Consider the following 25,729-nt stretch of genomic DNA (forward strand, 5'->3'; position numbering starts at 1 on the left):
TGCTATTAAGAAAAATTATTCCAAACTCAAAAACAGGGAAAGGGGTTGCTTCTTCAAGGCAAGCTGGAATTGGCTAGCAGAGCCACATCCCCCAGGGATTATCTGATTTTCTAGGGATGTTTACCTTTGTCTGATTCCCTCTTCACTATCATTTTATTGGGTTGGCCAAAAAATTCACTTGGGTTTTTCCATAAGATGGTATGGAAAAACATGAATGAATGCTTTGGCCAACCCAATACAACTCTGCTAGGGTGCCAAAGAAGGGGTTAACTTACAGACAACGCAGAGCAACACAAAAGCTTTTTGTCTGAGAGTAACACAAATGACTCTCGGGCAATGACAATGCAAATGACTTCTGATTCACAGAAAAGCCTCCCCAAAACTAGGTTTATGCCTTGTAGGTCACTAAGCAGTTTTGATTCTATCAGCAAATACATTTCACATGCCTTGGACTCTATAAATCGTCCTTCCTTGAAATCTCATTTGAACCAGTCTTAACATACAGCTGGTTCTCTTGTTAATGAGTGAGCTGAATAAAATCTTTGACACATGTTCATTTTATATTTGTATGGGAGTCGTGTTTCTAACTTTTAAAAATTATTCTTTAACAACACAACGATATGTCCAACACAACAACAACAAGGTCTGTTGAAGTCAGCACCTCGGACAGGTACTTCCCTCTCTCACCACTCCTCACCTAACCAGCTTCTGGGCATAGGAACAGCTACAGTGTGTTAAAGAAATTAAACTGACCCAAGAGGGTCTACAGTGGTTAAAGATTAGTATGACTTGACTCCACAAAGTTCTCACTTTCAATGTATCCCAAATGTTAATGGGGACTGAATACTTAAAAAAAAAGGTTAACAACACTGTATTTTAAACAACCAATATCCTCAGCTTAAAGATGAGAGTGGGTTAGGGATTGTATACTTTGTACAGAGGTTCTCAGTGTGGTTCATAAACCTCTGGAGTCCCAGAGACCACTACAAGGGGTTGGCAGGTCAAAACTATATTCATAATAATCATAACACAAGGGTAAAACATTCATTCAAAGGGTAAAATAGACCAAAACATCTTAATATAACAAGGGTGCAAAAAGCTCAGTGATATTTAGATTCAACATTGCAACTGACCTTTAAGAACCCACCACTTGTTGAGTTTTGGTATAGTATTAAAGGAGGACATTCATAATTATCTGAAGTGATTATTAAAATACTCCTCTTTTAGCAGGCTTAGTTTATTAGTTCTTCTGGTACTTACCATTATAACTTTATGTAATGAAACTGTACCACTTTAAGTCTGATTACTATCTTTAGATGATTCTGCTGACCCTTTGCCATATATATGAGATACTGAGCATGGTCATACAGCCTTTCTCGAACCAGACTCCTCTTCTAGTTTCTGCTACCTTTATCCTTAGCTTTAATAGCTACATTTCAACTTAAAAAAACAGACATAAATCTCTAATTCTCCTTCTATGGCTCCTTGTTATGAAGTATGTAGGGATCATCTCTCACTTGCTTCTACTTCTCTTCCCCAATTCCACCTCCTGATTTTTGTTAGCTAGATTACTTTTTATGTTGTCAAGGTTTAAGAAAATTCATGTTATCCTGATATTCTAAACTGAGCCTTCTACATGAGTCACTATACCGATTCTAAAATTTTTTTAATTGAAAACATAACGAAATTGATACAGGCACTATGGAGAACAGTATGGAGATTCCTTAAAAAACTAGGAATAAAACCACCATATGACCCAGGAATCCCACTACTAGGCATATACCCTGAGGAAACCGCAACTGAAAAAGACATGTGTACCTCAATGTTCATTGCAGCTCTATCTGCAACAGCTAGGACATGGAAGTAACTTAGACGTCCATTGACAGATGAACGGATCAAGAAGCGGTGGTACATGTATACAATGAAATATTTTCAGCCATAAAAAGGAACACATTTGAGTCAGTCCTAATGAGGTGGATGAACACAGAATCTGTCATACAGAGTGAAGTGAGTCAGAAAGAGAAAAATAAATATCGTATACTAATGCATTATATATGGAATCTAGGAAGATGGTACTGTTGAACCAATTTGCAGAGCAGCAATGGAGACACAGACATAGAGAACAGACTTAGGAACAAGGCTGAGGGGGTAGGAAGGAGAGGGTAGGATGTATGAAGAGCATAACATGGAAACACACATTACCACATGTAAAACAGATAGCCAACGGGAATTTGCCGTTTGACTCAGGGAACTCAAACTGGGGCTCCATAACAACCTAGAGGTGTGGGATGAGAGGGAGGTGGAGGGATGTTCAAGTGGGAGGGGTAAACCTATGGCTGACTCATGTTGATGTTTGGTAGAAACCAACACAATACTGTAAAGCAATTATCCATCAATTAAAAACAAAATACTTTTTAAAAGAAGAAAGAAAAGGAGAGAAAACTGAACAAAAAACCCCATAAAAACCATAATGATTAAAAGCATATTGTTATGATGGGAATGTTTTCTATCTAGACTGTCCAGCACTAGCTACCAACATCTGAATGTGACTTGTATAACTGAGGAACTGAATTTTTAACACTGTTTTAATCTTCAGTTCAGTTCAGTTGCTAAGTTGTGTCTGACTCTTTGTGACCCCATGAACCGCAGCACACCAGGCCTCCCTGTCCATCACCAACTCCCGGAGTCCACCCAAACCCATGTCCATTGAGTTGGTGATGCCATCCAACCATCTTATCCTCTGTTATCCCCTTCTCCTCCTGCCCTCAATCTTTCCCAGCATCAGGGTCTTTTCAAATGAGTCAGCTCTTCGCATCAGGTGGCCAACGTATTGGAGTTTCAGCTTCAACATCAGTCCTTCCAATGAACACCCAGGACTGATCTCCTTTAGGATGGACTGGTTGGATCTCCTTGCAGTCCAAGGGACTCTCAAGAGTCTTCTCCAACACCACAGTTCAAAAGCATCAATTTTTCAATCTTAATTACTTAAAATTTCAATAACCAGGTGCAGCTAATAGCCATCATCATACTGGACACTGCAGTTCTAGGCCACACGAGGATACTATTTCTCTCATTTCCCACCATCTAAGGCTTATCTTATCATGGGGTTTCTGGGTGGCTCATGGTAAAGAATCCACTTGCCAATGCAGGAGATGGAGGAGATGCAGGTTCAATCCCTGTGTGGGAAAGATCCCCTGGAGGAGGAAATGGCAACTCACTCCAGTATTCTTGCCTGGGAAATCCCATGGATGGAGGAGCCTGGTGGGCCAGGGGTCACAAATGGATCGGACACAACTTAGTAACTAAACAATAACAACAACAAACTTTAACTTACCTCCTTTTGATAGGCCAGTCCAGCTTCATAGAGTTTAATAAAGAGATACTGAGTCCATTTGTAGTAATCTGGTAAACATGTCGTTATTTCCTGCCAAAGAGGGGTAAAATTATGTATGGGCCACTGTAAACATTCCCTCTACCAACATATGGATCACCTTTGAATTCAATTTTGAAAAGCAATCACTCTGCAAAAATATTTATCAATCTATAATATTTTTATCGATTTGTGAAGTAAGGGAAGAAGCAATTTATTCTAGGAAGAGAGATGTTATTGAAATGCCAACCTCATGGGCAACCTTTCCCAGGGCCTGTTTAACGATGAGAAACTTGATTTAAGTCTTCTGCATGGCCCCATGCATGCAAGTAACAGTTGAATTACACTGTACAGACTTGAGTACTCCCCTTTCTGTCAGTATAAACATATTTGGGGGCCATGGAGCTAATTCATAAATGTAGTTCATTTTGGAAGCAATCACAAAATTTAAGAGGAATATTTGCTAGCTTTGGTACGATCCTCACTGGAAAACAAACCCGTGTTTCTAGATACAACTGGGGCTTGATAGCTCTTTTAGACTCATTATATTCCATTTATCCCATTATGTGAATCATGCTGGAGTCTACTTAGGAAGGCCCATTAGAAACGTTATCAAATACTGTTAATAAACTTAGTGAAAAACCACCTGGCTTGTATTTCCAAGCTTAAATCGAATGTTCCCAAAATGTATTTTCTGTCCTGAGAACACATGTGCTATAGAATCTGTAAAATCAGGTTGTTAATTAACCAGCCGATAAGGTTTAATTAATTAATTAACCAATAAGGTTTGCAGTTGAGGAAGTCATAAGCATAAAAACCTCTACATCGTCACACTGTTTCCTTCCTAGGGCTCTTGTTTCACTGCAAAGGAGAGCTAACAGAGAAATGGATGCAGGGCAGGGGACATTCCAGATGGTTCATTTGTCATGGACGACTGACAGAAGGCATACTTCTATCAAAAGAGCAATTGATCCAGTCTTTCTCCAGATGAGGGTAAGGGTGGCAGGAAATGAGCAAGGTGGCAGGTAAACTCCTGCTGTCCCCCATGGGTGATGTTCCTCATGGAAGATTCCTGGGTCCTTTTTAACGTTGTTTTGTAACAACAGCAGAGTAATTACCACCAGGAAACAAATAACCCTGATCACAGGTTCCACTCGCCCCAACAAGGCAGGGAGTGAATACCCAGCCAGTCTAACAACTCTGCCCACACTGTAGCTCGCCCCTGCCAACGCCGGAGACACAGCACACACAGGCTACACCAGCTCCCGAGGTGCCATGGACATCGAGTCTGAAGAGCATGGGACACAAAGTACTTCAGTGACACAAGAACCAGACCAGCACACTGTGGGTGGGTTCGCTCCCCCAAACCTCCAAATTCATCCTCATCCCATATTTTCCTCACCAGCCAGCCCTCCCCCACCCCTGCAAGCTTGGGGCAGAACTCATTTTCCTGATAAGCAACTTAAGAACTTCCATTTCTAACAAAACCCAGGGCAGGGGCTATGTTTGGTCTGGTTCATTTTGCTCATCATGTATGCTCAGGTCTCGAAACAGCAAGGCACCCCCAAATTGATGTTGAACGAAACTAAATAGACATAGGAATGTCAAATTAAATTTGTATCCCTCATGGAAGTTTCATAAACTGAACTCAAATTACACAGGTCCACAAGATGAACTGGAATAGGAAACAGGGTGGGGGTAAGGGGAAGGTGGTGGGAAAAGTCCCAGACCTTGTTACAGTAGATATGCTTTTTAAAATTGTTATCCATTAGAGGTCTAAAGAAACAGGTGAAGCAAATATGACAAAATAATGACAACTGTTAAATCTAGTGACTGGGCTCTTTTCACTGTTTTTCTATATATTTAAATTTTTCAAAATATCAAAATACTCCTAATGAATATGTGTATGTAGGCATGTATATACATATATATTTCCTTGGCCCCTGGATCTGCTTTCATAGACAGAGAGTAAAAATTACATAGCCATGGAACAGCATGATAATCTTCCCTTAGGTTTGTGGTTTGGAAAACTGCTTTTATCTAAAATAGAAAAAAAAGATGATAGAACCAGTCAGGGGGAAAAAAAAAAGATCATTATCCAACCAAATATTAGGCTACTTTCAGTCAGATGGGTGATGCAAACTGCATTGTCTTGGGAAGTGTCAGCTCCAAGGTGAGACAGGGGGTAGGAGGTATGGACCCCTCCTTCTCTTCTGCCTTCAATCTTTCATTCTGCTTTCCGCCTGTTTCATATATATTGCATTTCTACGAAACATGTCATTTGAAGAAAAAAAATCACATCCACTGCTAATAGTACAGCCTGAAAACCATGGCTCCAGGATGGATATTCTAATCCCAGCAGAACTGCTTCAACACATGGCTGCCTCATTGGCACTGTCTCCCCTCCTGAGATGCTGGCGCCTCCTGCCTAGAGGAGGCTGGGGACCTGTCCTGTCCTGTCCTGTCCTGTTCCTGTCCTGGGGACAGGAACATCGCCCCTGCCCATTGATTCCCACCTGCTGCACACAGGGCCCGGCTCGACCCTCAGTACTGCCACTCCGTGAAGAAATGCCCGGGCGGACGTCCAGCCTCACAGGAACCACACTAAGTGTGGCGGCCGGGGGACACCTGCTTGGAAATGCATTTCCTGAAACACAGAACCTTTCCGGAACCTCCGTCCCTCTGCTCTGCTGACTTGATGGGAACAAAAAGCCAAGAAAGTCCAAACAGCTGCTTCCAGTCTTCTAATGCCTCATCCCAGTAAAAATCATTAAAGGTACCTTTCTGAAATAAAACTGCTTAAAAGCTTTAACTGTAGTCAACTGGCTAGAAAATGAGACTCCTTTCCCATGTTTTGGGAACTGGTTATTTGAAACCCAGCCCTGCAGACGAAGGTCTTCTGGGGGGGTCCGCGTCCACAGAGATGTGAAAAGTCTTCCTGCCTCTTCCTGGAGCAGCGAGTCTCAATGGGGACACTTCTGCTCCCCAGGTAGTGACTGGGTCAGGCAGCAGGTGACAACTGTGACGGGGCTGGGGCTGGGGGACGTCTGAACGGCATCTGCCGGGTGGAGGCCAGGGGTGCTGCTGAAACCCTACAGAGCGCAAGACAGCCCCTTGAACAGAGAATTATCCAGCCCCAAACGTCAATAACGCCAAGGTGAGAAACCCTACTCGAAGGATTTCGACCTTCTTAGCTTGAGTCTGCAACCATAGACGGATTAAGAGGAATGAGCAAGCAGTTCTCTGGAGGGCGGTCCATAAAAGCGATCAGATGTTCCTGGCAAAGGCAGAAACGGGACTGAGCTAGCTTAGGGAACTCTCCCGCGGGGCTGACCCCATCTCCCTGAGCACATGGCGCGGCGCAGGTGGGGGTGCTGCTCACTGTGGCCGCCGGTCCTCCCGCCAGCGCTGAGCCCAGGCTGGGAGGCCTCCCCTCTGGGAGCCTCCCCTCTGGGAGGCCTGGCAAGTGTGGGGAGCCGGCAGACACGGCTCTGAAGCTGTTAGGTGTGCACGATGCTACTCACGGGGAAAGAGCGACTGACTTTACCATCTAAAATTTAAATCATTCAATATGCCTCCGAGTAGCTGTCTGACTTGGGAAAATCGGTAAAAAATTCATGTAATAAATTTCCCATTTTGAAGTTAGAGAGGCACACGGTTGTTCTTGATGCAACATCAGTTCATCCCCACCTGTGAAAGAGATGTTGAACGGATAGATGTTTAAAGGTCACCCGCTGGACTCCAGCCCACAGCACCCAAATGTCCAGGACCAGCCCTGCCTGTCCTCCGAAGGGGAGCTTCTGTCTGGGGGCAGGGGTTCTTGTCCCTGAGCTGTGGATGGTGTCAGCTCGGAAATAAGACTTCTCTGCGAGACCACCGGGGCCCTCACACGAGGCCTGTTCCCTGTGTCCCAAGTCCCTTTTCCTTCCTGTGCCTTTCTTGCTCTGCTTTCCGAGTAAGCCCACTCCCATGCAAAAACACCCTTGTTTTTAGAACAAAAAGTCAGGCAATTCAAAGTTATAGCTCCAAAAGCAATGGCAATTCAGCCATACTCCACATATATCTATATAAAGATGTCAACTTTTATAACCCCCTGGGCTCTGCAAAATGCAACCCAGCTGCCAAGAGACCAAATTTATGCATCTAGAATTTCAACAAGTCTCATTCCGCCACACTGCAGTTTTTACATTCAGCGATACCTGGCTTTTAGCATTAGAAATATTTTGCACATTCACAGCCAAAGCTGAGGCCCAGCGGAGAAGGTGACACTCCCTCAACACGAGCGAGGATCAAAACGTCCTCACTTGAGGCCAGCCACCCACACCTCAGTGACTGCACAGATCAATAACCCAGCCGGCCTTGCCGGGACCGCCCTGCACACAGTGACTCGACAACGGCCGGAGAAGCCCGAGTCCCAGAGGCCCAGCTGACCTTTTCGGAGAGGAAAACAGTGCTTGGTCTGTGAGGGGGACCGGCTCCTGTGGACCTCAGGCTGACCTTCCTTGCTCCAGGGAGAGAGGGAGAGAAAGAGTGAGCCAAGGGAAAGACAACCCACTCGGCAGCCGTGTGTCGGGGTTCCGGTCCTTGCACCACCATCGGCATGTGGCCACAGTCAGGTGTCCGTGTCCAGGGGAGAGGGGCGGCGAGGCCCGTCGGAGGGGCCTCGGGACAAATGTGGTGATACGTGTGAAGCAGACGCCGGGCACAAGTGAGGGATTGACGGTGCTGCTCCCCTTGCTGATTCAGAGTGTGTGGTGAAGGAGGGAGGCCGGCTCGGTCACCACACCCCTCTCAGAGGCGGCGGATATCCTCATGGGGCTGCTGGACGGGGCGGGAGGGAGAGCAGTGGGCTTGGGTCGGAAGGATCTGCACTCACCATCCCTTACCAAACACTGGCTTTCGGACTGAAAAGAGATTGTGTTCGTGAGGGAGAGACCGAACCACGGGACCCAGGCAAGGAAATCCACAAAAGATTGCTCCCAGCCGCCTCCGGGGGCAACGCCTGCCTCAAGGGGAGGCAGCGAGGTCGCCTCTGAACCCCCTTCAGCTCGGGCAGGACTCAGTCGGGTCTGTGTCTCTTGATCCCACTGCACTTTTGACAGTGATGGGTCCCAGATCACAGAACTACTAACGTCACTAGAGGCCACCGTGCATGTAATTTGCATTGCAAACCTCACAGAGTTTAAGTCAGCTCTCAGGATTTGAGAAAATGAAACAGACCAAACCAGAGGCAACATGTTCATCAAGTCAGTCATTGGACGTCCCCATACACGGGAAAGTAAACACAGTAAGAAGGGTGAGCAACCGCCAGGCGTCAGAGTTTCTGGCGACAAGGCATCATCTCCCTGCTTCTCACTCTCACCAGAGCCTTCTGCCTCCAAAACAACCAACCTTGTAAACAGAGGAGATGTGGGTAGTCACATTCCTCTTCTGTGCATTTCTGTCACTTGCTCTTTACTGCAACTGATCAAAAGGAAATGGGTGGTAATGGCCTTGCCTTTTATCCCTTCCCACGTGTTCGCGTTCTGAAGCGGAGGGGTTGTGAAAGCCCAGCACAGCTTAAAGGCTAGGGAAATCAGCCTCAGGATTCATACTGTGCCGCTTAGGAATAAACATATATCCTGCATCAGATGCTCCTCGCTGGTGGTGGTTCAAGGTTCCCGTCCACAGCTCGGGGCACCTGCTGAGCTGGAAGAAGGAGGGGTGGGGGTGGAGGGTGCTTACGAGAAAAATCTGCCGAAAGTGGACGTGTACGGCCACCCCACGCGGAGTCCTCTAAACTTAGTGCTGGCTCTCAAACTTGGTTGCACCTTGAAGAGGAGCTTTAGAGGTTACTGGTGCCCGGGTCTCACCACACCCCCAGAAACTTCATGTGCTGCCAGGGCTGAGAACTACCGCAAAGAGGTTCTTTCCAAATACATCCCCCTCCCAAACACTGCCTGAGTGACAGGGCCCTGTCCTGCCCTTCTGTCTTCATGAACTGAATTCAATGAACTGGTTTTCGACAGAAGCTAAGGAAACAATTTAGTCCATGTGAGATTTCTAACAAGCCCCTCCCCAGCCGCAAACAGTGTCCTGTGTTAAGAAGGGTCTCCCCAGGAGCCTGCCTAGATTCAAATCCTCGCTACGTTCTGCAGCTCCACCCCAACACAGATTCTCTTCATCCTCGCGGTCAATCTCCACTCTGCCTTCACAAAACAAACAGAAGAAAACACCAAGAAATAATCACCTGAAGCCCACCTCCATCCAGCAGACACAGAAGCCTGGTTAGGTAACTACCTGTGCTCTGTGATCAGCTGTTTAAAAATACCTGACTGTCTGAGAGCTCAGTCTCTTCCCAGAGGAGACGTGGTTCTGGAAGGGAAGCTGCAGGAAACCCACAAGAGTGGGCTGGCCCTCCCCTGCAGCTTCACAGGAAAAGGAGGGAGGAGGATGGCTAACTTCTCACTTGGAGGCTCCTGAAGGGCCTTTAGGCAGGACAGGGGCAGAGAAAGCAGAGGAGGAGCGCTCACTCAGCCCCGACTGGGAGTCTTCATTAGCAAGAAACAGGCCACGTGAGTGCATTAGACACACTGGTACTCCGTGCTCCCAAACCGCTCCTCCCGCCCTCCGTCCCCCCTCTCCTGTCCCACGTCTCTCGGTGGCTGCAGCTGCGAAGCCGGGGCCGTGAGAGCGGCTTTACAGGAGGAAGCCCCACCCTGCAGGGAGGGACTGGCCCGCCCGAAGCAGCCCAGCTCTGGGTGGCGGAAACAACTGGAAGCCAGGACTCTGGGCTCAGAGGGGCACCAGGCAGCAAGACAGCACCTTGGTAAGTACAGCCGGGCTGTGCTCGGACTGACTCAACTGTGTGCTCCAAGGAGGTCTGGGGAAATCAGGCAGAAGCAACAGGTCAGAGCACTCCTAGATAAAGGAATACCGTGGTGAATATTCTTTTAGGAAGAACAACGCTCAGTTCCTAGGAGGCTCAGTGGTAAAGAATCTTCCTGCAATGCAGGAGATGCAGGTTCGATCCTGGGTCAGGAAGATCCCCTGGAGAAGGAAATTGCAACCTGCTCCAGTATTCTTGCCTGGAGAATTCCATGGACACAGGAGCCTGGTGGGCTGCAGTCCATGAGGTCACAAAAAGTCAGACACAACTGAGCACGCACGCACAGACAAATATCCTGAGGTCACAATGGGGATCCACACGGCCACTTGGAAAGCCCCTGACAACCTAGTATGTATCCATATGACCAGTTCCAACAACCCAGGCTCCAAAGGGAAGGATGTGGCCTCAATGCAGAACCACCAGGGAATATAACGGGGGAGGCTGGCTCATGGTCCACAATTCCTGGGGAAGAGGCCTAAGCAGGCCTACTCACTTTCTGACTTGCTGTTACAAGACTGTAAAGGGCCAGGTAGATACCTCTGCCTGTGAGTAACGAGCAAGAGCGGTACTGTACTTGGCAAACACTTAGCACACAGGTGAGAGGACAGTGGTGATGCGAGGGGCCCCACGGGTGTGTAAGAATCATCCAGCTCCCTTCCCCACAGGGTAGGGGTGGATCCATCGGCTGCCCATGCCACAAGGGCATGAGAAAGCGGCCTAGTGCTCCATGCCAAGCATACCCCCATCTTTTAGGACCCAACAGACTTCTTGGCTCTATTATTTAAGTCCCCAGGTTCTATCCACCTTCCTAAACAGCCTGTTGGCAGGTGAAGGGCAGTGGAAGGAAGGAGTGAATGACAGGCAGGCTGAAGACTGGGGTCGGAGCACTGGATTCAGTCCGTGGGTCTGCTGTGGACTCGCCAGTGACCCTGGACAACGACTCATCTCTCTGGGCCTCATGTTTCTCATCTAGAAAATGGGATGCGTAAGTGCTATGAGGATCCAGGAATCTGGAGAGGGTCAGCTTGCCTTTCCAACACTGGCCCAGTAGGTATACATGGCAGATGCTCAATAAATCATTAAAGCAACAAATAGATCAAAATTCAGGACATCAAGTGTCACCAGAGTAAAAAAAAAAAAAAAAAATTAAAGCTTTGAGACAAAGCCCTAGCAAGTTTTCTTAAATGTTAACATGTTTTTAAAAGATTAGAGTGTCTTTTTCTCTTGTAACCAGTCTGGCTTATTCATATTAAATGTTGTCAAGTACGGGTTCACATGAGAAATGTCACTCCAATTCATACTGAACAGAGTGTTCTAAGAAACCTGTATGCAGAAACTTCAAACCTCTAGAGGCAAATGAAGAACCACATATATCTCCATTAGCGACTTCTACAAAATCAAAAACAAATGATGGCTTTTCAAAAGGAGACATGCTTGAGATTAGTTTCTCAGCTCCATGGTGTAACACTGGTTCAGAATTCTGTGTTTCTCCCCATTTAATTCATCAAGGAGAAAACATTCATGAAGGGTCTACAATTACCCTGTCCTTATCCTTAGAGACTTAACAACAACAAGCGGCTATAGTGACAGAAGACGGAGGTTCAGAGAACAAAGAGAAGGGAATTTCCATCCAACTGAGGGCTCTGTTTGCTCACTCACTCCCTGAATTATGCCACGGACATTTATTGAGTACTGACTGCATATGGGCCCTGGGTCAGAGAATATGAAGATTCGAGCCACCTACATTAAACCTTTTCACAGTCTCTCTTTCCTTAAGCAGTTTCTCTGAATGGTCATTCCCATTCCTATCTCATTCATTCCCATTTGTCTCTGAGAGAAAAGAGGCAATCCATCACATCTTTACCTCCCACAGGCATTCCAGGGCTGAGACCTCTCCCCGACCTCTCCTGGTTCTGCTTTATTCCATTCTATTTGCATCTCTCCCAACAACTCTTTGCCACCCACAGATCCAGCTGGGGGTCCCTGTCCTAGACCACATGGCCACTGCTTCCTCCCTCCTAAACTATTTGTTACTCCCCACCCACTGGAAAAGACCCTGATGCTGGGAAAGAGAACGTAAAAGAAAAAGAGCGTGGCAGGAGATGGTTGGATGGCATCACTGACTCAATGGACATGAGTTTGAGCAAACTCTGGGAGACAGTGAAGGATGGGGAAGCCTGGCGTGCTGCAGTCCATGATGTTGCAAAGAGTCAGACTAAACAACAATGACTGTCACTGCCCAGGTTCTTCAGCCTCACTGTCCCCCTCACCTTGGCCCCATCCTTTCATCCCTCTTCCTTCAGCCATCTGTTAAATTCCATCCTGGCTGAGTTTCTGCCTGGGGCCTCCTTTACCTTCCCGGTTCTCCTCCTTTTTTGCAGAGCTGAGGGAACAGGTGTTAATATCAGGGTAATTAATTAATCATGAACCTAACATTTGTCTAAGAACTCATTTGTATGTAATTATGTTTCTTCATCTCAGGACTAACTTTAGCCTGAAAATGAGCATTTAATGAAAACTGAAAATGACAAATGCTAGACACTCTGCTTTTACAGAGCACGCATTTTACTCTTAAAGGTCTTGTTTTTCAAATCTAGGGCTACAGCTGAATTTTCGTCATTTGAAAGGTTCATGTTCTACGTGCTCTTGAAGCCAATTTAGAGAAGGAGCGTTAAGGAAAAGGAAATCATGGTCTTTGCAGTTTTGAAGACAGCTCACACTGTCTTTCTGAACTGAAATCAGGCTGACCAGTAGGCTCCTCTTTTGCTATTTTCCTGGCCATTATTTTTTGAGCATTGTCATTTTTATGGTAACCTGAAAGCTGTCTCCTGCTACAAACGGCACCAAGTTTCTATAAACTATCCATAATTGGACAAGAAGCAACACTTTGCCTAATTGCTTGGTAACTGTTCTTTGCCAGCTGACAAGAATTTCATCAAGGCAGTCAGACAATAGGGACAGCTTTTCTAACTAGACAGCTGGGAATGGAAAACCCTCCATTCAACTACAGATGAGATGAATGGGTATGAGTTGTAATTTGTTATCAGTCTACTTGGGCAGAAGCCAGTATTTCAAATATTCATGCCAAACCAGCTCTCTACCATTGTTTCATTTTTCCTGGGAGGAAAAGAACATTAATTTTATCTGCAACACACTTGAAAATTTCAGGATCAACAGGGCAGTGTCCTCTGAAAGATATTTTTGAGAAGTGAGTTCTCTAGGTTTCCTGAATAATGAGAAGGCTATTTGTTAGAGATGGGCATGGGTCCAGATGAAGAGGAAATATCAATTCATCAATTCCTTGGATGCAAAACAGTGACAGTGGTGCCCAAGATGAGCTGTTCTGCTGCCTGCGAGCTCTATAAGCAACGAGTAGTAGAAACCCGTCACAGCCTAAAAGATGTCATATGTAACACAATGTAGCCCAGTGATGTTTATGGGAAGGACTAGGGGCAGGGAAGTGCAGATCAGAATCTCACAGGAAGAAGGGGGGATTTAAAACTATATATGCCATCTTCTTCTGGGAAGATGGAACAGATGCACTTTTCCCTGTTCTTTCCACTAAGTATAGCTAAAAACCCTGAATGTTATATATATGTATGTATAAAGCAAACACAGACTTGGATAAATTGAGAAGAGAAGGCAGGCTAATTAGAGACCTCAGCACCTGAGGAATGACACAGTGGTGAGTTTCACAGATTTTCTTTATGCCTCATAAGTCCCAGAATTGGAGCTAACGAAGCCAGTAATCCAGAAATGCCAAGGAGTACAGACAAAAAAATAAAAAAGAAGAAAAGCCTGTTTCCTTTAGCCAAAATACCATGAAAGGGACAGCCTAACAAGAGAGAAAATTTAGACAATTACTGCTCTACCCTAGTCAACACCACAGGAAAAAATGACAGCCCTATCCCCATCAGGAAGTGGTTAGTAGACGGTCTAAGCTTACAAGCCCGGGGGGCCAAGACCAAGGGAGCCCAGTCCCTACATCAGGGCGGTGTCCGAGGAGGTGGAGTGGAAAGCCGGGCTCTCCTACTCCTCCTGGACACCAGGTTTTTATATACAGGACAGATAAATAACAAGGTCTTACTGCATGGCACAAAGAAACTACATTCAATATCCTATGACAAACCATAATGGAAGAGAATATATATAAAAAGAGAAGGCATATATATATATATAATTTAATCACTTTGTCAACAGAAACTAACACAACATTGTAAATCAACTTAAATAAAAATAAAATCCAAGTTAATATACGGGGAAAAAAAAAAAAACAACAACCTTGGCAGTGTCAGTGGAGATCACAGGGGTTGGGGAAGGGGTTCTGGACTTCGACCCCAACCAGCAATATTGAGGGGCCCTTCTGTCTCTCTGACAGGCCAGTGTCAGAGGAGTTCAAATAGAGAGTCAGGGAATTCATTCTTGCTACATAAAATCTCATGAACAGGAAGACTTGATGAGCCTCTGGGATGGTGACATGCAGGAAAGTGGCCCAACCCAGTTCACTGGGACAGAAGATTCTGTGCTTGAGACCCTCCTGGGCCCCATCCTATATACTTCTTCATCTGGCTGTTCATCTTGATGTCCTTGGTAATAAATTGGTACTCTAACAAGTAGCAGACTGCTTTCCTGAATTCTGTGAAATTCGTGAACTCTTGCTAGCAAACTAATCAAGAGGGGTTGTGGAAACCTCTGACTTAAGAGTCAGCTGGTCAGAAGTCGAGGTAACAACCTGGACTTGTGGGTGGAATAAGAAGTGAGGGCAGGGGGACTGTCTTGTAGGGCTAAGCGTGTAACCTGTGGGGTCTGACACCATCTTCACGCAGACAGTATCAGAACTGAGTTACATTAGAGGACACACATCTGGCGTCAGACGTGAGGCTGCTGTCGCAGAGTACTGAGACTGTGGGAGACACTCAGGAGTGGGGTTTTCCTCTAGAAAAATCATACAGAGAACATTCTCTGATCATAACGCTGAGTTTAAAAATGTTGCGTTTAAGAAGCTAGACACAAAAGAACACATATAGGTGAGTCCATTTAAGTAACTATGAAAAACACTGGTAGGTGGTGAAACTGAAAACAAAGCAGGGATGACCATAAATGTCAGAACAGTAGTTCCATATGATGCTGGTAGTGGGGAGAGATGGAGCTGCAATTGGAAAAGGGCCCCCAAAGAGCTTCTGGGTGCTGCGAAGTTTTATTTCTTAACCTAGGTGGTGGCTGGTTGCACTTCCAATACAGTGCTAAGTTTTACGTACATGCTTTATGCTCAAGTCTATCTGTGTCTCACATTTCACAAAGAAATGTTATAAAAATAATCTTGTATTTGCAAAAACATTGCCTATTTTTTTATAAATTGTGTTTTTATTATTCATTTATGCTCTACCACATGTCAGAAAAAACTAACGGTAGGTTTTATTGTGATTCCTACCTAATAAGGTTTGGGAGTACAATCATTCCTAAGGTCCTTTTTTTCTGAACAGAAAAACAAAACCACAGACATACTGCATCAGGGTGGGACCCAGAAATCTGTGCTTTAACAAGCCCTCTTGGTGATACTGAAGCTTGTCAATGTTAGAGAACCACTGGTCCAAGCACACACATAAATTAACCTCGTTATTTTCATGGAATAATAACACTATCTTCAAGGTCTTGTGGGCACTGCCTCCCAATGTGCATAGAGCATCTCGTGTTGCACACCTACAGGCACCTGTCTGGTCAAAAGTTGTACTGGCTATCATGCAAAACTGACCTGGATATCTGATTCAGCCATGGGGAAGAGGCTTTGCACTCTTATTTTCTGAAGTATTTGAGGTGTGAGCTAATCTCTTTAATAACTGTAAGAACCTGAGGCTCAGAGGGGTAACAGATCATGCCCACCCTGTGTGAACAGCAAGGCCCATCACCAAAGTCCAGGCCTCTGGGATGAGTGTCCAAGATCTGATCTCCAAGAAGCATTTAACAAGCACTAAATTGGGAAATTCTACTCCATGAGCCAAAGCGTGCATCCTTCATAGGGCTCATGACCACAAATGGGCATGAGGATAAAACAGACTACTTCCCTGCTGCCCCAGGCCATCTCCTTCTTCAGTTAGGGCTGAAGAGTCCAAGAACGCTATCCTGGCTGAAGCAACCAGAAGCTTCCCCCCTTGTTTTAGGCCGGTAAGTGCTGAGCTGGCACAGCAGTGCACGGGGTCTGCACGTGTGCTAGGTATCTGTGATGACACACGGTGACAATTCTGAACACTAACCGTTATGCACCAGCACTGAGCCTCCCCGAAATGAAAGCACTGGAGACAGGCTGCCGGTTCACCTCAGGTAAAACAAAGGTATTGCCTCTTCCCCCCGGTCGACAGAAGAGCATTTGGAAGAAGGTTAATTTTTTTTTTTTAATTTTGAGGGACAGCAAGTAATGCAGAGCCAGAGATCTACCAGACAAATGGCTTCACTTCTGGAAGGACCTGAAGGAGGACTCAGAGAGTCAAACATTTCGAGGCCTGGTTGCATGTTGTCAAGGCAACCAGAGCTCTGAGCTTTCACAACTGGCATCTTCCCAACCAGGTTTTCAGGCGATCACTTGCCCTAAGTTCTTTTTGTTTTAAGCTATTCTTTAAATTCTTTTAAAATAAAAACTGTTAAAAATGTACCTTTCTATTATCCCAGAAGCCTCATTTTTTCCTGGAATTTAATCCCTCCTGTCAAATGTCTAGTCCTCTCTGTAAATAAAATTCCAAGGTAGTCAGGGCCTTGAGGCAATAATAGTTTTCACTTTGTAATCATACAAAGCATGCTGTCTTTGAAAATAAACTCATGCAGCTATGGTCCAAAGAGCCTGTATGTTTTGGATGAAAAGACAGTACTGGTTCCAAACCATGATAATGACAGGAGGGTGGGGAAGAAAAGGCTAAACAAAGGCCAGGAGAAGTGCAGGCAAACAAACCCGGTAAAAAGAAATACTGATAAGACATCCATGGAAGCCTGCAAAATGTCTGGTATTCCCTGATTTTATGGTGTTACTGTTAATTGTTTTAGGTGTGATAGTGGAATTGTGAAGAAGGAAGGAAGGCAGGGAGAAGGAAAGACTGAGCCTTCATCCTCTAGTGATATATAGTGACTCTTTTCAGATGAGGTTATGCGATGTCTGGGGCTTGTCGCAAAATCATTCAGAGCAGAGGGGTACAGATGAAATGAGACTGGTCACATAGCAGCAGCTGTTGACGATGGGTAATGAGTCTTTGGGGGTTGTCTGTGCTATTCTCACTTTTAGTGTAGGTTACAAAGTTTTCATAATAATAAAATTATTTATAAAAGAGAGGCAGGAGAGAGAAGACAAGAGGAAAAGGAAAGCAAGTAAATCAAGGAAAATGGATGAGGATAAGGAATAGAAAGAGGACAGGGAGAGGGAAGAAAGAGAAAGAGAGAGAAACAGAAGCACAGAGTTGTAGGCATGTGATGCCATGAATGCCTCAGCAGCCCCCAGAATTTATGGAGGCTGGGCAGCATGGGTGGATAAAACTTGGAAAATGTTGACATCAGAAAAGCCAGTCCCAATAAAAACTCTTACAGAGCCAGTTCTGATGTGTCTCTTCCACCACTCCAGGATAACCACACCCCACATCCATCTCGGCCAACATGGCCTTCAGGGAACCTGGCAGTGGGGAGGGCGAGGCTCATTTTGAATTCGTTTCAACGGCTGATTGTCTTGGGGGCAGTAATCCCTGCTTCCAATGGGACTGCTGGGCAAATCCATTGGTCTTATTACCAGGCACCAACGTGTATGGAAGACAGAACGTAGAAACATGGGAAGAAATCAAACTTAAAATTCAGTGACAAATAGGGCTTCCCTGGTGGCTTAGTGGTGAGGAGTCTGCCTGCCAACGCAGGAGCCACAGGTTCGATCCGTAATCCAGGAAGATCCCACATGCTGCAGAGCAACTACGCCTGTGCGCCACGACTACGGAGCCCGCGCTCTACCGAAGCTCTGCTGCAGCTCTACTGAGCCGCAACTACCGAAGCCCTCACACCCTAGAGCCCGTGCCCTGCAACAAAAGAAGTCACTGCAGTGAGAAGCTTGCTCACCACCACTAGAGTAGCCTCCACTCGCCAAAACTAGAGAAAAGCCCTTGAAGCAACGAAGCCCCAGCACAGCCAAAAATAAATAAATAAAATTAAAATCCAATGAAAATGATTGCTCATAAAATAAAAGCTCATTAAGATCTCCACAGTAAAGAAACTCAGCAAAGAGTCAATTCTTGATTACTCCAGCAAAGGAGACAAGTTCATCCTAATATCACTGATGCCCAGTCCCGTGTTTCCATTTTGTTTTGATGTTACATTGAAGGATGAGTGTCTGGGGATTGCTCAGCAAACACCATCAACAACGAGTTAATAAAGCCCTGCTCTCACAGGTTCTGCAGGCCTTACTTTGAGTTCCATTTGGTTGGGACATTTTTTTTTTTTCTCTTCATATGCTTGCTGGTTTTGAAGGGAACTCCTAGGAAGTGCTCCCCAAACAATTATCCAGATGATTCCTGATAAAAATCAGGCCCCAGAGCCTACTCCAATCAAAACACACAGCTAGGGCCTGGTCCAGAACCAGCTTCAGGCACCAGAGCACTGGCGGGAGGGCACAGGGTCAAAGTCAGAGACAGACGTGCCTCAGTGAGTCATACCACACAGCGAAGAAGCTGACAGCGTCACTGTCCCAAGGAACTCACGGGGCCAGCCCGAGCACCAGTGCACGATCGCCAGCCTGAGTCATACCACACAGCGTAGAAGCTGACAGCGTCACTGTCCCAAGGAACTCACGGGGCCAGCCCGAGCACCAGGGCACGATCGCCAAGGCCACAGCCTGAAGCCATGAAAACAGAACGCAGGTCACACCTTCTCCAGAAAGGCTGCCGATGATTCCACAAAGAAAGTGCTCCACACACACAACAACGTGTCTGATCTCTCTCACTGCACGGTTTGGAATTTTATCTCCTCTTTCCTCTTCCTGGAGGAGATGTTTAGCTATTCAAATTCAGCCTTCAGTTTCTTCCTTTCCGAATCAAGATGATACAGGCTGTTTGGGGAATAACATCTGATACAGTGAAACACAGTGCTGAGCTAAAAAGCACCGTGTGATTATTGTTCTGGCTCACCAGAAAAGTATTAATCCCAGAAATGCATACTTCTTTTTCTTTTAACTCAGACAATCAAGCATTTGCTGTAAGAAAGAGAGAAGGCAGCTCCAGAGCTGGACCATTCCTACAGGGATTCCCCATCCAGACAGAAGGAGGAAGGATGAGACCATGACCCAGGTTTTCTCCATCTGGGGGAGGAAGAGAAGGTTTCTGAGCCATCTGATTTTTTAAGTATTCTGTTGACTGTCAACTAGCAATCTACTTAGTTCAGTTCGGTTCAGTCGCTCAGTCACGTCCGACTCTTTGCGACCCCATGAACCGCAGCACGCCAGGCCTCCCTGTCCATCACCAACTCCCGGAGTTTACACAAACTCATGTCCACTGAGTCGGTGATGCCATCCAACCATCTCATCCTCTGTCATCCCCTTCTCCTCCTGCCCTCAATCTTTCCCAGCATCAGGGTCTTTTCCAATGAGTCAGCTCTTTGCATCAGGTGGCCAAAGTATTGGAGTTTCAGCTTCAACATCAGTCCTTCCAATGAACACCTAGGACTGATCTCCTTTAGGATGGACTGGTTGGATCTCCTTGCAGTCCAAGGGACTCTCAAGAGTCTTCTCCAAAACCACAGTTCAAAAGCATCAATTTTTCGGTGCTCAGCTTTCCTTATAGTCCAGCTCTCACATCCATACATGCCACCTACCCAGTTTTTATGAGACATTAGGATTGTTATTTGCAAATGGCACAGATTTACCCCATCAATTATAGATAAACTATTCCTCTACCTCCTCACTCTGCTGCTCTGTATGATCCATCAGAATGCAAAAGTTCCATTAAAAAGCACTGGTGGGTTTCTGGGGAAAAGGGTATCAAGAATGCATGTATCTAAAAGATTCTCAGAGAAATGTTAATATGTCTCACTATGATTATTAATTTTTTTTCTTTTTCCTTATATTTATTTTGATTTTTGCTTTATGTATCTTTGTTTCTTTGTTGTTAGGTGTCTAATGGTTTACGATGTCTACCTTCTTTGTGAATTGTACCTTTCATCATGAAAAATATTAATCTTTGTTTCATTTTTTTAAAATAAATAAACTAAAAAAAAAATGCACGTATCTAAAGTTGTTTCCATTATTCCCATTAAAATAACCATCTTGGGGGGATTTCCCTGGTGGGTCAGTGGTAAAGAATCTGCCTGCCAACGCAGGAGAGACACAGTTCAGTTCCTGGGTCAGGAAGATCCCCGATGTTGCCGAGCACCTAGGCCCGTGCGGCTCAGCTACTAAGTCTGTGTTCTAGAGCCTCGGAGTCCCGACTACTGACGCCCATGCTCCACAACAAGAGAAGCCACCCCAATAAGAAGCCTCCGCACTGCCACGACGAGCAGCCCCCTCTCACTGCAAGTAGAGAAAAAGTCCGCACAGCAACGAAGACCCAGCATGGCCAAAAACAAATAAAGAAAGACAGAAAGCCATATTTATTAAAAAAAAAATGACCAGGAGAACATACAGATGGAGGCTGAAGGAAGTGCACCAGGACGGGAAGTAAGAGAGGTGCCACTGACATCCCAGAAACATCAAGGAAGTTTGGCCGACCGGATTAGGTTGAAGACAAACACCGTAAGCCAAAGAGCATCTTCCCCTCTTAAAGACAGACTGGGTTCTTGAGAAGCAGGGCTCTGGCGCCCCTAATTTGAAAGGGTGAGTTCAGAGGGGAGAATGGGCTATGGAGCAGTGGAAAGCCCACAGACTGGACACCCCAGGCTGGAGGGCCTTAGAAGCAGGTGAAGGAGTCGTGGTCACGGGCACTTGTGACCGCAGCTCACACCCGGGTAAAGATCAGAGCAAAGAGAAAGATGCCCCAGGAGCTATGGGTCCCCTGAGCCCCGACAGCAATAAAGGCAGCAGAGAGAATGACCAGAGCTTCCACTCTGCTCCCCTCAGGCTGACGGATCTCTAAACTGATACACTAGTCCACCTCACTTAGGAAACAGGCGGAAAAATCCACCAGGGGTCCATGAAAAGATTCTGAAACAAACAAGGAGAGCATAGCATTTCAAACTTGTGATAAGGTTTATTTAAAAGAAGCAAAAGATAACTTTTCAAGAGCATCGCCTTGTATTCTCAAGAAATTTTCTGAACATATGTGGTCTGTGAAAGGAGATAAGATAGCAAAATAGGAAGAAAAGAAATGTATCTGGCCAAGAGGCTTGAGAAAGAGGATGGGAACTGAACGAGATGAGGAAAACTGAGAATTAATCTAAAAATACAATAGCAGAATTATTATTGGCATTAGAAACGACACAAAGCAGCCCTGCTTCAATAGGAACAGAATCAGTGATGTGGAAAGCAAACAGTAGACTTTCTCCCAAAAGGTAGAGGAGAACAAAGGGACCAAAATCACGAGAGAGGTGGTGAAAACAACGGAAGACAGTGAACAGAGCACACACAGAGTCTTGCGAGTCTCGAAAACTGCCAGAAGGAAAGACTCACACCGCAGATCAAACGTGGGCAGTAAGCAACGGGGCAAATTAAAAGTGAAAGGAGGGAAGATACACCCTGAGGAGACTTTTAAAAAACTGCCTCTGGCAAAGGCAGGGACAAAAGGAGTCCAACGGCACCAAAATGAGAGCAGAAAGATCTCTATGTGACAAAGAGATGGTGCGGGCTGGACTTAGACTTCTCTATCAGCAGACAATGGGCAGATGGTAGTGGTTCCATAAATCGACATGTGATAAAATTGCATAGAATTCCTCCTCCTCCCCATACATACACACATTAGGTACACACACTGTGTGTACATATAAAAACCGGTGAAATCTGAATAAGATTTGTACTCTAGTTAATAGCATTATGCCAATGTTAATTTCTTGGTTTTGATATTACACTGCAGTTGTTTGAAGTGACATCACTGGGAAAAGCCGGTGCAGGATTCATAGGATCTCTCTATACTATCTCGGCAAATTCCTGTGTGTCTGTAATTTTTAAGACAGTAGGTCAAGGATCAAGGTCTACTAAAGAAATTTGAAAGAAAAAAGAATTATATATACCCCAATAAGTTGCTGCTCATAGGTGAAAGCAATGAAAAGTCATTCTCTGTTATGAAAATAGTATGCAACATCAGAAGATTCAAAGCAAGAGCTAAAATATCTAAACATTTTTTCACAAATCTAGATTTTGCAAATGGGCAATCATGCTCTATAAGGCCTACGGATGAGCACTGAAACTAGCTAAGTATCATTTGGTTTCAGTAATTGTTATGGATATGATTTTAAAACCAAAAGCAAATATCTACATTTCTATGCTAAGAAGTGATACGTGATAAGAAAAATTACAAGAAGAAGAAGTTAGGCCCCAAATCTCAGAATATACCCCAAAAGCCTCTGGAAAACAGATTTAGAAAATGGAAAGTGTATCTACCAGCTAATCTCCTTACCTTACATGGGAAGCAAAAACATACATACTGTTCTATTTTTTATGTTGATACTGCTGAACACATTAAAAAAAAAAAGACACTTAAAGGTATCATGTGTAAGAATAAAGAATTGATATACTAGTTATAAAAATAAATACAAATAGCTTACACTTCACTGTGAAAGACTCTAGATTAGCCAAAAGATGGTTTTTCTCATATGCTTTGTCCATCTTTTAATTTTGTAAATTAACTGTATACATAAGTGGTGCATCAAAAGAATCCAACAACTAAAGGATAAAAATGCTTTTAAATGGGCAGAATACATCAAGAAAACAAAAACACAAGATAGTAGGGATGGCACTATCAACATCAAACAATAAAAAACCTCTGTTACCAGATATTAAAGCCAATTATAAAGCAAGTATAACTAAAAATAGTTCAGTAATGACATAGTAATCAGTGGATCAAATGAACAGAAACAGAACCTAAGTGTGTAATAATAGTGTAAAAGATCATGACTATAATAAAGGTAACCTTTCAAATCAATGAGGAAAAGACTGTTTGAAAATAAAAGAAACAACCGGTTATTCAGAAAAAGTAGGAATTCCTTAACTGAATTCCAGTTAAGTGAAAGAATTAAAAATTAATTGAGATATAAATGTATTTATCTGTCTGAAAGGCCTTTCCAAGAAAATATTTGTGTGCTAATAATAATCCCATGCGTGCTAAGTCACCTCAGTCTAGTTTGACTCTTCGAGACACTATGGAGTTGTAGCCTGCCAGGCTCCTCTGTCCATGGGACTCTCCAGGCAAGAATACTGGGGTGGGTTGCCATGCCCTCCTCCAAGGGATTTTCCCAACCCAGGGATTGAACCCATGCCTCTTAAGTCTCCAGCATTGGTAGGCAGGTTCTTTACCACTAGCACCATCTGGAAGCACGCAAGTCAAATGATAAATTGAGGGAAAATATTTGTAACAAAATGAAAATCACTAAGAGAAGGACAAACACCATCTACCTATATGGATAAAAGACATGGTTAGATCATTTTCACACAACACCCTGCCAATTCAAACATTCATTAAAAGCACGAAAAAAACTCACTATCACTAGTAATAAAAGAAGTACAGATGAAAATAACTAATAACTTGGGAGGGTAAATATGTATTACCTTTATGGAGGATAATTTGGCAACAGCAAAGTAACATAAGCAAATTATACCTTTAACTATCTTTAAATTCAAGTACCACAAGCTTTAAACTTGTTCATGGATTTTTTGAGGATTCATACTAAGGAAACAAAATATGTGCATTAAGGTATCTGCTCCAAGTGTTGGGGAGTGAACACACCAGTCATAAATTAGCCAGGGGACATGACCAGCCCTGCCGCTTGGGTGACCGGCAATAAAATGCAGTCAACAGAAGTGTACACGTTTTAGAGCTTTCTAGAGATCTCAAGAGAGAATTATGGGTGCCTGGCCCATGGGAATTGTTCAGTAACTATTAGACAGTGATAGCAGGAGTGGTGATATTCATCTATAACCTTGCACTTCCAGGCTCAAAATCCCTTATTTGAAACGCCTGTGGTCAAACTGTGCTTCAGAACTAAGAACTTTCTGGATGTTAAGAGACAACAGTATATTTACCTAACTAGGTCTGGGAGAGCACCTGGTAATCAATCACTGTACTATTCCTAGAGTAAAACATATATGAATATTCATTATAAGTGAGATAAACATCAGTTTAGGTCAGGTTTTGCAGTCAAATGAATTATGAAAAAACTTTCCACTTTTAGAGCTTTCTGGACTTCAAATTTTTACAAGACGGATTGAGAAGTTGTACTTACAATAGACAAACATTAGAATATATCTAAATATATGATAATCCACCTGCCAATGCAGGAGATGTAGGTTCAATCCCTGGGTCAGGAAGATACTCTGGAGTAGGAAATGGCAATTCACTTGAATATTCTTGCCTGGGAAATCCCATGGACACAGGAGCCTGGAGGGCTATAGTCTATGGGGTTGCCAGGGGTCAGACATGACTGAGCACACACACAAGGGGTAGGTTACATAAATTATGATATATTCATAAGATGGAAAACTGTATAGCTATAAAAAGTCACTTTTCCCAAAGACTATTTAATAAACTGGAAAAAATGTTCATGAACAGAAAGGTTAAAAAAAAAAAAAGCAAAATAAAAAACATGATTTATGAATTCTATTTTGCAAAAGTAAATTACATAGATATTTATAATCCCAGAAAAAAAGACTACAAGGAACCATACAATGATGTTGAATTAACCACACTGACTTATGTTCTTCTTCATACTTTTCTGTGTTTTCTAATCTTCTATGATAATCTGGGAAACAACCCATTAGTCTTTGAACCATTTATGGTTGCTGTTCCTGTGTAGGACTAGCCTAGTTCTCATCCTAGAGGGTTAGCAAGCCCATCTCTGCCCTCAAGGAATCTACCAACGCATCTCTGGAGAGCTCAGGGCGTCACTCAATTCTCTCCACAGTAGAACACGTTTGGTTCTCTACCAGCACTTCCCCACTGGCTCCTCAGGACAAGCTGAGTCAGGCACCAGGAGTTTTTCACACCTCCACCAAACAAAACCCTGGTGACCTTGCAAGTTAGTGATAAAAATGGCATCAGTGCTGCAATAAGAACTTAATTCAGCCCATGAACTCATCTAAAGAAGCTGGAAAAAAAAAAAAAAAGACAAAAGCAGGGACTGTTTAAATGTGTTTGATCTTCACTCTTTTTCACTGTACTCATCAAAATGCGATCTTTAAAAAATCGTGGGGGAGGAGAAGACGATCATATTTCAGTTTTTCCCAGGTGCTTCTCATGAGTAAAAAGGATGTGAACATGAACTTGACAGACCCAGCAATGAAAAGCATTTTGTGAAGTAAATAGGAAGCTAAAAGTGATTACAGTATTGCTTCATGG

At 44.3% G+C, this 25,729-nt stretch overlaps 1 protein-coding gene across 1 annotated transcript in view; it reads right to left on the reverse strand.

The window, feature by feature from the left end:
• The window catches only part of LARS2 (leucyl-tRNA synthetase 2, mitochondrial), a 145,769-nt gene that overhangs the window by 88,476 nt on the left and 31,564 nt on the right, over nucleotides 1-25,729 (reverse strand). Inside the window, exon 6 of the mRNA XM_043886184.1 lies at nucleotides 3,335-3,424. Coding sequence (XP_043742119.1) covers nucleotides 3,335-3,424 — 90 coding nt within the window. The remainder of the gene's footprint in view (nucleotides 1-3,334; nucleotides 3,425-25,729) is intronic.

Source organism: Cervus elaphus, chromosome 24 (assembly GCF_910594005.1).
Source record: "Cervus elaphus chromosome 24, mCerEla1.1, whole genome shotgun sequence".
NCBI classification, from domain to species: domain Eukaryota; kingdom Metazoa; phylum Chordata; class Mammalia; order Artiodactyla; family Cervidae; genus Cervus; species Cervus elaphus.